Source organism: Tachypleus tridentatus, chromosome 12 (assembly GCF_004210375.1).
Source record: "Tachypleus tridentatus isolate NWPU-2018 chromosome 12, ASM421037v1, whole genome shotgun sequence".
In the NCBI taxonomy this organism is placed as follows: domain Eukaryota; kingdom Metazoa; phylum Arthropoda; class Merostomata; order Xiphosura; family Limulidae; genus Tachypleus; species Tachypleus tridentatus.
Window position 1 is genome coordinate 133,219,935 of NC_134836.1, and position 11,745 is coordinate 133,231,679.

An 11,745-nucleotide genomic window follows, 5' to 3' on the forward strand; every position below is an offset into this window, starting at 1 on the left:
GCGTAAAGAAAATCACGAATTAGAAATACTTATTTAAAATAAATAAAGTAGGCTAGCTAAAGCTGGAAGAACGCTTGTTCCTCATTGGCTAGCATGTAGCACTCTGGTTCCAGGGTTCAGTGAAATTAATTAAATACAATTTAGGGACGGGTGACACACCTCGGGTAGCTTTGTAAAAAAAGAGAAGTAAACTATTTTCCTTCATTAACTCCGTCTGAAAGATTCTCTTCATGAAGCGCCACCTGCCAGCATGGATGTTTGTTTTGGTTTGATGCATTCTCTTGGTGCATCAAGTGAAATGAATGATAAATTTATGCGCAACCTAACTGTGGGGGCGTTATAATGTGACGGTCAATCCCACTATATTGTGGTAAAAGAGTAGCCCAAGAGTTGGCGGTGGGTGGTGATGACTAGCTGCCTTCTCTCTAGCCTTACACTGCTAAATTAGGGTCGGCTAGCGCAGGTAGCCCTCGTGTAGCTTTGCTCTAAATTCACAAAACAAATGTCTAAGTACACCGAGTCCAAAACCTTTCATCATCCAAATACCAAGTCAAACCCTCAATAACAACAGAAAATTAAAATATTAGTTAAGGCGAAACTCTCCTTCAGTGAAGACATGACAGCCATCTTTTATGATACCACGTGGTTTAACGAAACACTCTTACGAATAGCTTGGGTTATCAGACTGTATTTTTTGTTTTATTTTCTAATTATAGATGTAAGACTAACTAGCCTGTAGTTTCCATGACAACTCTTGTCAGCCCGTTCATCAACAGAAGTAACATTAGTGATCCTCCAATCCTGAGAAATGGTTAAAGCAATGAGGATGTTCCAGCAATGTTGTCCTGAGAAATGGTTAAAACAGTGAGGATGTTCCAGCAATGTTGTTTATGGCGCGGAACAACCAGAAAGAAAGTCGTTGGAGGCTATTTGGCTGTTGATACTCTAGGTGCAACGGATGTGAGATGAAGTCTAAAAAATACAACCAAAAACATGCCCCCTCTCCAAAAAGAAAACAAATATTTAATTACAATTCCTATGGATCAAAAATAGTACATGCTTAATGTAAACCAACACTAGATTGTTTAACCATCACTGATAACTTTAAAGAGAGTCAGGACAAATTGTATTGATGAATTTAATGTTGTATTTGGTTTAGAATTCTGAAGCGAAATAAAACGTGATATAATATGTCACTACCTTAACCAGAAGACATACTTACAGTAAATATTATCGAACTCTGAGGATAATTTATATAATAAAGATAAGTTATAAAGTATTATGTGCACTCAGTATCGACGAGATCTTCCGCAACACATGAAGTTGGTTAAGATACAAGAAAACGTAGAAACGGACTATGAACGGTTTATTTGTTTTTCTGAATTTCGCGCAGAGCTACACGAGGGCTATCTGCGCTAGCCGTCCCTAATTTAGCAGTGTAAGAATAGAGCTATCCATCACCAACCACCGCTAACTCGTGGGCTACTCTTTTACCAACGAATAGTGGGAATGACTGTCACATTATAACGTCCCAACGGCTGAAAGGGCGAGCATGTTTGGCGCGACCGGGATTCGAACCCGCGACCCTCGGCTTACGAGTCGAACGCTTTAACACGCTTGGCCATGCCGGGCCAAGTTGGTTTGTATTTCTTTAAAGAAAACTTTGATTCATTGTTAACAAATAAATTCTGACCAGTAAAAAATAATTATTATCTTTTCTCAGACGACATATCTCACAGAATTACCTACAGTCTTAACCGTAAGTATAGGTTTTCAGGCTGGACAACCTGACGCATAGAATTTACAAGATGTCTTGTTGTCTATTCATCAAGGATTATGACATGTAATGTGCCGACTCCTTTCCCAGTGGTTCAGCAGTAAGTCTACAGACGTATTGTCCTAAAAATCGGGTTTCATATCCAGCAGGTGGAGAAAGCACATATATCCCATTATTTAACTGTAGGCTTAACAACAAACATCAGATTAGTGTATCGATTGCGGCGTTCAAGTATCTCTCAGATATCTATAATAATATTGGGATCGAGTGCTGGTGCTGACCACAAAAGTGTGAGTGGAGTAACAGTGGTCTGCTCGTTGATTCAATGTCCAACACAACGGTCACAATGTATTATTGTGTTGTTATGTTGGAAGAGTCAACCAGTTTACCTTTTTAGTTTTGTAAACTGGATAAAGTATTACAAATATTTTCATGTAAACCTATGATCTTACACTTTCTAAACCGTTCGACGTAATATTTATTTACTGTATATTAACGTCAGTATCACCACAGAACATAGACTGTATATTGTTTACCACTAGTTTCTGTTATTATTTACTGTAGATTAACGTCAGTATTATTACAGAACATAGACAGTATATTATTTACTACTAGTGTCTGGTATTATTTACTGTAGATTAACGTCAGTATTATTACAGAACATACAGTGTATATTGTTCACCACTAGTTTCTGGTATTATTTACTGTAGATTAACGTCAGTATTATTACAGAACATAGACTGTATATTGTTCACCACTAGTTTCTGGTATTATTTACTGTAGATTAACGTCAGTATTATTACAGAACATAGACTGTATATTGTTCACCACTAGTTTCTGTTATTATTTACTGTAGATTAACGTCAGTAGTATTACAGAACATAGACTGTATATTGTTTACTACTAGTTTCTGGTATTATTTACTGTAGATTAACGTCAGTATTATTACAGAACATAGACTGTATATTGTTCACCACTAGTTTCTGGTATTATTTACTGTAGATTAACGTCAGTATTATTACAGAACATAGACTGTATATTGTTCACCACTAGTTTCTGTTATTATTTACTGTAGATTAACGTCAGTATTATTACAGAATATAGACTGTATATTGTTTACCACTAGTTTCTGGTATTATTTACTGTAGATTAACGTCAGTATTACTACAGAACATAGACTGTATATTGTTCACCACTAGTTTCTGGTATTATTTACTGTAGATTAACGTCAGTATTATTACAGAACATAAACTGTATATTGTTCACCACTAGGTTCTGGTATTATTTACTGTAGATTAAGGTCAGTATTATTACAGAACATAGACTGTATATTGTTCACCACTAGTTTCTGGTATTATTTACTGTAGATTAACGTCAGTATTATTACAGAACATAGACTGTATATTGTTCACCACTAGTTTCTGGTATTATTTACTGTAGATTAACGTCAGTATTACTACAGAACATAGACTGTATATTGTTTACTACTAGTTTCTGGTATTATTTACTGTAGATTAACGTCAGTATTATTACAGAACATAGACTGTATATTGTTTACTACTAGTTTCTGGTATTATTTACTGTAGATTAACGTTAGTATTACTACAGAGCATAGACTGTATATTGTTCACCACTAGTTTCTGGTATTATTTACTGTAGATTAATGTCAGTATTATTACAGAACATAAACTGTATATTGTTCACCACTAGTTTCTGGTATTATTTACTGTAGATTAACGTCAGTATTATTACAGAACATAGACTGTATATTTTTCACCACTAGTTTCTGGTATTATTTACTGTAGATTAACGTCAGTATTATTACAGAACATACAGTGTATATTGTTCACCACTAGTTTCTGGTATTATTTACTGTAGATTAACGTCAGTATTATTACAGAACATAGACTGTATATTGTTTACTACTAGTTTCTGGTATTATTTACTGTAGATTAACGTTAGTATTACTACAGAGCATAGACTGTATATTGTTCACCACTAGTTTCTGGTATTATTTACTGTAGATTAACGTTAGTATTATTACAGAGCATAGACTGTATATTGTTCACCACTAGTTTCTGGTATTATTTACTGTAGATTAACGTCAGTATTATTACAGAACATACAGTGTATATTGTTCACCACTAGTTTCTGGTATTATTTACTGTAGATTAACATCAGTATTATTACAGAACATACAGTGTATATTGTTCACCACTAGTTTCTGGTATTATTTACTGTAGATTAACGTCAGTATTATTACAGAACATAGACTGTATATTGTTTACTACTAGTATTACTACAGAGCATAGACTGTATATTGTTCACCACTAGTTTCTGGTATTATTTACTGTAGATTAACGTCAGTATTATTACAGAACATAGACTGTATATTCTTCACCACTAGTTTCTGGTATTATTTACTGTAGATTAATGTCAGTATTATTACAGAACATACAGTGTATATTGTTCACCACTAGTTTCTGGTATTATTTACTGTAGATTAACGTCAGTATTATTACAGAACATAGACTGTATATTGTTTACTACTAGTTTTTGGTATTATTTACTGTAGATTAACGTTAGTATTACTACAGAGCATAGACTGTATATTGTTCACCACTGGTTTCTGGTATTATTTACTGTAGATTAACGTCAGTATTATAACAGAACATAGACAGTATATAGTTAACTACTAGTTTCTGGTATTATTTGTTGTAGATTAACGTCAGTATTATTACAGAACATCGATTGTAAAGTTTTCACCAGTTTCTGGCACTATTTTCTGATGGCTAATTACTGTTGGATTTTGATGGAAGGACTCTATCTTCATAATCTTGTTTTCCTGGCCATGTTTACCGACACCAGCGGCATCTCTCTTTACGTCATCATGGGCTGGGGTAAGTAACGAAGTTTTTATTATTTATCTACTCTTCTACTTTAATATTACGTGAGACATAGAATGAAATCCCCTGTTTCTCTCTCTCTTGATTTAGAAAAGTAATCCGCTTAATTACCCGAAATTTTCACTTTTTTCTATTACTATACTGTATACAAATATTTAAACGGCTTACTGACTGTCGCGTGTCAGAAATTCGGCTCTATACTGACCATATATAGTAAGCTGATTATTTGCTGTCAAGACATGTATTCACTGAAATGCATGTATATATTTAGGTAGTCTGCTGGATTGTTTTACCTTGTGTGTGTTGGTATAAACTGAGATAAAAAAGATATATATATTTAGGTATTCTGCTGGACAGTTTTCCCTGTGTGTGTTAGTGTAAACTGAGATAAAATTGATAAATATACTTAGGTATTTTGCTGGATAATATTTCCTATGGGTGGTTGGTGTAAACTGAGATAAAATTGATATATATATTTAGATATTCTGCTGGACAGTTTTTCCTTGTGTGTGTTGATGTAAACTGAGATAAAATGGATATATATATTTAGGTATTCTGCTGGACAGTTTTTCCCTGTGTGTGTTGATGTAAACTGAGATAAAATTGATATATATATTTAGGTATTCTGCTGGACAGTTTTTCCATGTGTGTGTTGGTATAAACTGAGATAAAATGGATATATATATTTAGGTATTCTGCTGGACAGTTTTTCCCATGTGTGTGTTGGTATAAACTGAGATAAAATTGATATATATATTTATGTATTCTGCTGGACAGTTTTTCCCTGTGTGTGTTGGTATAAACAGAGATAAAATTGATATATATATTTAGATATTCTGCTGCACAGTTTATCCTCTGGGGGTTGGTGTAAACTGAGATAAAATTGATATATATATTTAGATATTCTGCTGGACAGTTTTTCCTTGTGTGTGTTGATGTAAACTGAGATAAAATGGATATATATATTTAGGTATTCTGCTGGACAGTTTTTTCCTGTGTGTGTTGGTGTAAACTGAGGTAAAATTGATATATCTATTTAGGTATTCTGCTGGACAGTTTTTCGCTGTGTGTGTTGGTATAAACTGAGATAAAATGGATATATATATTTAGGTATTCTGCTGGACAGTTTTTCCCTGTGTGTGTTGGTGTAAACTGAGATAAAATGGATATATATATTTAGGTATTCTGCTGGACAGTTTTTCCCTGTGTGTGTTGGTGTAAACTGAGATAAAATGGATTTATATATTTAGGTATTCTGCTGGACAGTTTTTTCCTGTTTGTGTTGGTATAAACTGAGATAAAATTGATATATATATTTAGGTATTCTGCTGGACAGTTTTTCCCTGTGTGTGTTGGTATAAACTGAGATAAAATTGATATATATATTTAGATATTCTGCTGGACAGTTTATCCTTCAGGGGTTGGTGTAAACTGAGATAAAATTGATATATATATTTAGGTATTCTGCTGGACAGTTTTTCCATGTGTGTGTTGGTATAAACTGAGATAAAATGGATATATATATTTAGGTATTCTGCTGGACAGTTTTTCCCTGTGTGTGTTGGTATAAACTGAGATAAAATTGATATATATATTTAGGTATTCTGCTGGACAGTTTTTCCCTGTGTGTCTTGGTATAAACTGAGATAAAATGGATATATATATTTAGGTATTCTGCTGGACAGTTTTTCCCTGTGTGTGTTGGTGTAAACTGAGATAAAATGGATATATATATTTAGGTATTCTGCTGGACAGTTTTTCCCTGTGTGTGTTGGTGTAAACTGAGATAAAATGGATATATATATTTAGGTATTCTGCTGGACAGTTTTTCCTGTTTGTGTTGGTATAAACTGAGATAAAATTGATATATATATTTAGGTATTCTGCTGGACAGTTTTTCCCTGTGTGTGTTGGTATAAACTGAGATAAAATTGATATATATATTTAGATATTCTGCTGGACAGTTTATCCTCTGAAGGGTTGGTGTAAACTGAGATAAAATTGATAAATATATTTAGGTATTTTGCTGGACAATATTTCCTCTGGGGGTTGGTGTAAACTGAGATAAAATGGATATATATATTTAGGTATTCTGCTGGACAGTTTTTCCCTGTGTGTGTTAGTGTAAACTGAGATAAAATTGATAAATATATTTAGGTATTTTGCTGGATAATATTTCCTCTGGGGGGTTGGTGTAAACTGAGATAAAATGGATATATATATTTAGGTATTCTGCTGGACAGTTTTTCCCTGTGTGTGTTGGTATAAACTGAGATAAAATGGATATATATATTTAGGTATTCTGCTGGACAGTTTTTTCCTGTGTGTGTTGGTGTAAACTGAGATAAAATGGATATATATATATCCATTCTGCTGGACAGATTTTCCCTGTGTGTGTTGGTATAAACTGAGATAAAATTGTTATATATATTTAGATATTCTGCTGGACAGTTTTTCCTTGTGTGTGTTGATGTAAACTGAGATGAAATTGATATATATATTTAGATATTCTGCTGACAGTTTTTCCTTGTGTGTGTTGATGTAAACTGAGATAAAATGGATATATATATTTAGGTATTCTGCTGGACAGTTTTTCCCTGTGTGTGTTGGTATAAACTGAGATAAAATGGATATATATATTTAGGTATTCTGCTGGACAGTTTTTCCCTGTGTGTGTTGGTATAAACTGAGATAAAATGAATATATATATTTAGGTATTCTGCTGGACAGTTTTTCCCTGTGTGTGTTGGTATAAACTGAGATAAAAAAGATATATATATTTAGGTATTCTGCTGGACAGTTTTTCCCTGTGTGTGTTGGTGTAAACTGAGATAAAATGGATATATATATTTAGGTATTCTGCTGGACAACTTTTTCCTGTTTGTGTTGGTATAAACTGAGATAAAATTGATATATATATTTAGGTATTCTGCTGGATAGTTTTTCCCTGTGTGTGTTGGTATAAACTGAGATAAAATTGATATATATATTTAGGTATTCTGCTGGATAGTTTTTCTCTGTGTGTGTTAGTGTAAACTGAGATAAAATTGATAAATATACTTGGGTATTTTGCTGGATAATATTTCCTGTGGGGGGTTGGTGTAAACTGAGATAAAATTGATATATATATTTAGGTATTCTACTGGATAGTTTTTCCATGTGTGTGTTGGTATAAACTGAGATAAAATGGATATATATATTTAGGTATTCTGCTAGACAGTTTTTCCATGTGTTTCTTGGTATAAACTGAGATAAAATGGATATTTATATTTAGGTATTCTGCGAGACAGTTTTTCCCTGTGTGTGTTGGTATAAACTGAGATAAAATTGATATATATATTTAGGTATTCTGCTGGACAGTTTTTCCCTGTGTGTGTTGGTATAAACTGAGATAAAATTGATATATATATTTAGATATTCTGCTGGACAGTTTATCCTCTGGGGGGTTGGTGTAAACTGAGATAAAATTGATATATATATTTAGGTATTCTGCTGGACAGTTTTTCCTTGTGTGTGTTGGTGTAAACTGAGATAAAATTGATATATATATTTAGGTATTCTGCTGGACAGTTTTTCCTGTGTGTGTTGGTGTAAACTGAGATAAAATGGATATATATATTTAGGTTAGCTGGACAGTTTTTTTTCCTGTGTGTGTTGGTGTAAACTGAGATAAAATTGATATATATATTTAGGTATTCTGCTGGACAGTTTTTCGCTGTGTGTGTTGGTATAAACTGAGATAAAATGGATATATATATTTAGGTATTCTGCTGGACAGTTTTTCCATGTGTGTGTTGGTATAAACTGAGATAAAATGGATATATATATTTAGGTATTCTGCTGGACAGTTTTTCCTGTGTGTGTTGGTATAAACTGAGATAAAATGGATATATATATTTAGGTATTCTGCTGGACAGTTTTTTCCCTGTGTGTGTTGGTGTAAACTGAGATAAAATGGATATATATATTTAGGTATTCTGCTGGACAGATTTTCTCCTGTGTGTGTTGGTATAAACTGAGATAAAATTTGATATATATATTTAGGTATTCTGCTGGACAGTTTTCCCTGTGTGTGTTGGTGTAAACTGAGATAAAATGGATATATATATTTAGGTATTCTGCTGGACAGTTTTTCCCTGTGTGTGTTGGTGTAAACTGAGATAAAATGGATATATATATTTAGGTATTCTGCTGGACAGTTTTTCCTTGTGTGGGTTGGTGTAAACTGAGATAAAATTGATATATATATTTAGGTATTCTGCTGGACAGTATTATATGTGTGGTTGGTGTAAACTGAGATAAAATGTGATATATATATTTGGGTATTTTGCTGGACAGTTTTTCCTGTGTGTTGGTGTAAACTGAGATAAAATTGATATATATATTTAGGTATTCTGCTGGACAGTTTTTCCCTGTGTGTGTTGGTGTAAACTGAGATAAAATTGATAAATATATTTAGGTATTTTGCTGGATAATATTTCCTCTGGGGGGTTGGTGTAAACTGAGATAAAATTGATATATATATTTAGGTATTCTGCTGGACAGTTTTTCCTTGTGTGTGTTGATGTAAACTGAGATAAAATGGATATATATATTTAGGTATTCTGCTGGACAGTTTTTCCCTGTGTTTTGGTGTAAACTGAGATAAAATGGATATATATATTTAGGTATTCTGCTGGACAGTTTTTCCTTGTGTGTGTTGGTATAAACTGAGATAAAATGGATATATATATTTAGGTATTCTGCTGGACAGGTTTTCCCTGTGTGTGTTGGTATAAACTGAGATAAAATTGATATATATATATTTAGGTATTCTGCTCAACAGATTTTTCCTATGTGTATTGGTGTAAACTGAGATAACATGTATATATATATTTAGTTATTCTGCTGGACAGTTTTCCCTATGTGTGTGTTGGTATAAACTGAGATAAAATGAATATATATATTTAGGTATTCTGCTGGACAGTTTTTCCCTGTGTGTTGGTATAAACTGAGATAAAATGGATATATATATTTAGGTATTCTGCTGACAGTTTTTCCTGTGTGAGTGTTGGTATAAACTGAGATAAAAAATGGATATATATATTTAGGTATTCTTCCTGGACAGTTTTCCCTGTGTGTGTTGGTATAAACTGAGATAAAATGGATATATATATTTAGGTATTCTGCTGGATAGGTTTTTCCTATGTGTGTTGGTGTAATTTGAGATAAAATGGATTTATATATTTAGGTATTCTGCTGGACAGTTTTTCCCTGTGTGTGTTGGTATAAACTGAGATAAAATGGATATATATATTTAGGTATTCTGCTGGACAGTTTTTCCCTGTGTGTGTTGGTATAAACTGAGATAAAATGGATATATATATTTAGGTATTCTGCTGGACAGTTTTTTTTCTGTGTTTTGTTTGTAAACTGAGGATAAAATGGATATATATATTTATAGGTATTCTGCTGGACAGTTTTTCCTTGTGTGTGTTGATGTAACTGAGATAAAATGGATATATATATTTAGGTATTCTGCTGGACAGTTTTCCCTGTTTGTGTTGGTATAAACTGAGATAAAATGGTTATATATATTTAGGTATTCTGCTGGATATCCCTGTGTTGTGTTGGTAGACTGAGATAAAATATATATCTAGAGGTGGTCACCTGGACAGTCATTCTGTGTGTTGTGTGGTATAAACTGAGATAAATGATATATATATTTAGGTATTCTGCTGGACAGTTTTTCCCTCTGTGTGTAAACTGAGATATGGATATATATATATTTCATTATTCCTGCTGAGACAGTTTTTTCCATATGTATGTTAAATAATTTGAGATGGATATATATATTTAGGTATTCTGCTGGACAGTTTTCCCTGTGTGTGTTGTTGGTGTAAACTGAGATAAAATGGATATATATATATTTAGGTATTCTGCTGGACAGTTTTTTCCCTGTGTGTTGTTGGTATAAACTGAGATAAAATGATATATATATTTAGGTATTCTGCTGGACAGTTTTTCCCTGTATGTGTTGGTGATAAACTGAGATAAAATGGATATATATTAGGTATTCTGCTGGATAGGTTTTTCCTGTGTGTGTGTTGATGGTAATTTGAGATAAAATGGATATATATTTAGGTATTCTGCTGGACAGTTTTTCCCTGTGTGTGTGTTGGTATAAACTGAGATAAAATGGATAAATATATTTAGGTATTTTGCTGGACAGTTTCCTCTGTGTGTTGGTATAAACTGAGATAAAATGGATATATATATTTAGGTATTCTGCTGGACAGTTTTTCCTGTGTGTGGGTTGGTGTAAACTGAGATAAAATGGATATATATATTTAGGTATTCTGCTGGACAGTTTTTCCTTGTGTTTTGGTATAAACTGAGATAAAATGGATATATATATTTAGGTATTCTGCTGCTGGTGGTAGTTTTCCTGTGTGTTGGTATAAACTGAGATAAAATGGATATATATATTTAGGTATTCTGCTGGACCAGTTTTCCCTGTGTGTGTGTGTGTAGCTGAGATAAAAATAGATATATATATTTAGTATTGCTGGAAAGTTTTCCCTTTGTGTGTTGTATAAACTGAGATAAAATGGATATATATATCCATTCTGCTGGAAAGTTTTTCCCTGTGTGTGTTGGTGTAAACTGAGATAAAATGGATTTATATAATTAGGTATTCTGCTGGACAGTTTTTTCCTGTTTGTGTTGGTGTAATTTGAGATAAAATGGATTTATATATTTAGGTATTCTGCTGGACAGTTTTTCCCAGTGTTGTTGGGTATGCTGAGATAAAATGGATATATTTATTTAGGTATTCTGCTGGACAGTTTTCCTCTGGGGTTGGTGTATAAAGTGAGATAAAATGGATATATATATATTTAGGTATTCTGCTGGATAGTTTTTCCCTGTGTGTGTTAGTGTAAACTAAGATAAATATGATAAATATATTTAGGTATTTTGCTGGATAATATTTCCTCTGGGGGGTTGGTGTAAACTGAGGTAAAATGTATATATATATTTAGATATTCTGCTGGACAGTTTTTCCCTGTGTGTGTTGGTATT

The 11,745-nt window shown here is 32.8% G+C and overlaps 1 protein-coding gene across 1 annotated transcript in view; it reads left to right on the forward strand.

The window, feature by feature from the left end:
* Positions 1 to 11,745, forward strand: part of LOC143235803 (uncharacterized) — a 116,552-nt gene that overhangs the window by 14,408 nt on the left and 90,399 nt on the right. Inside the window, exon 5 of the mRNA XM_076473999.1 lies at positions 4,521 to 4,677. Within this exon, the coding sequence (XP_076330114.1) occupies positions 4,521 to 4,677 (157 nt within the window). The remainder of the gene's footprint in view (positions 1 to 4,520; positions 4,678 to 11,745) is intronic.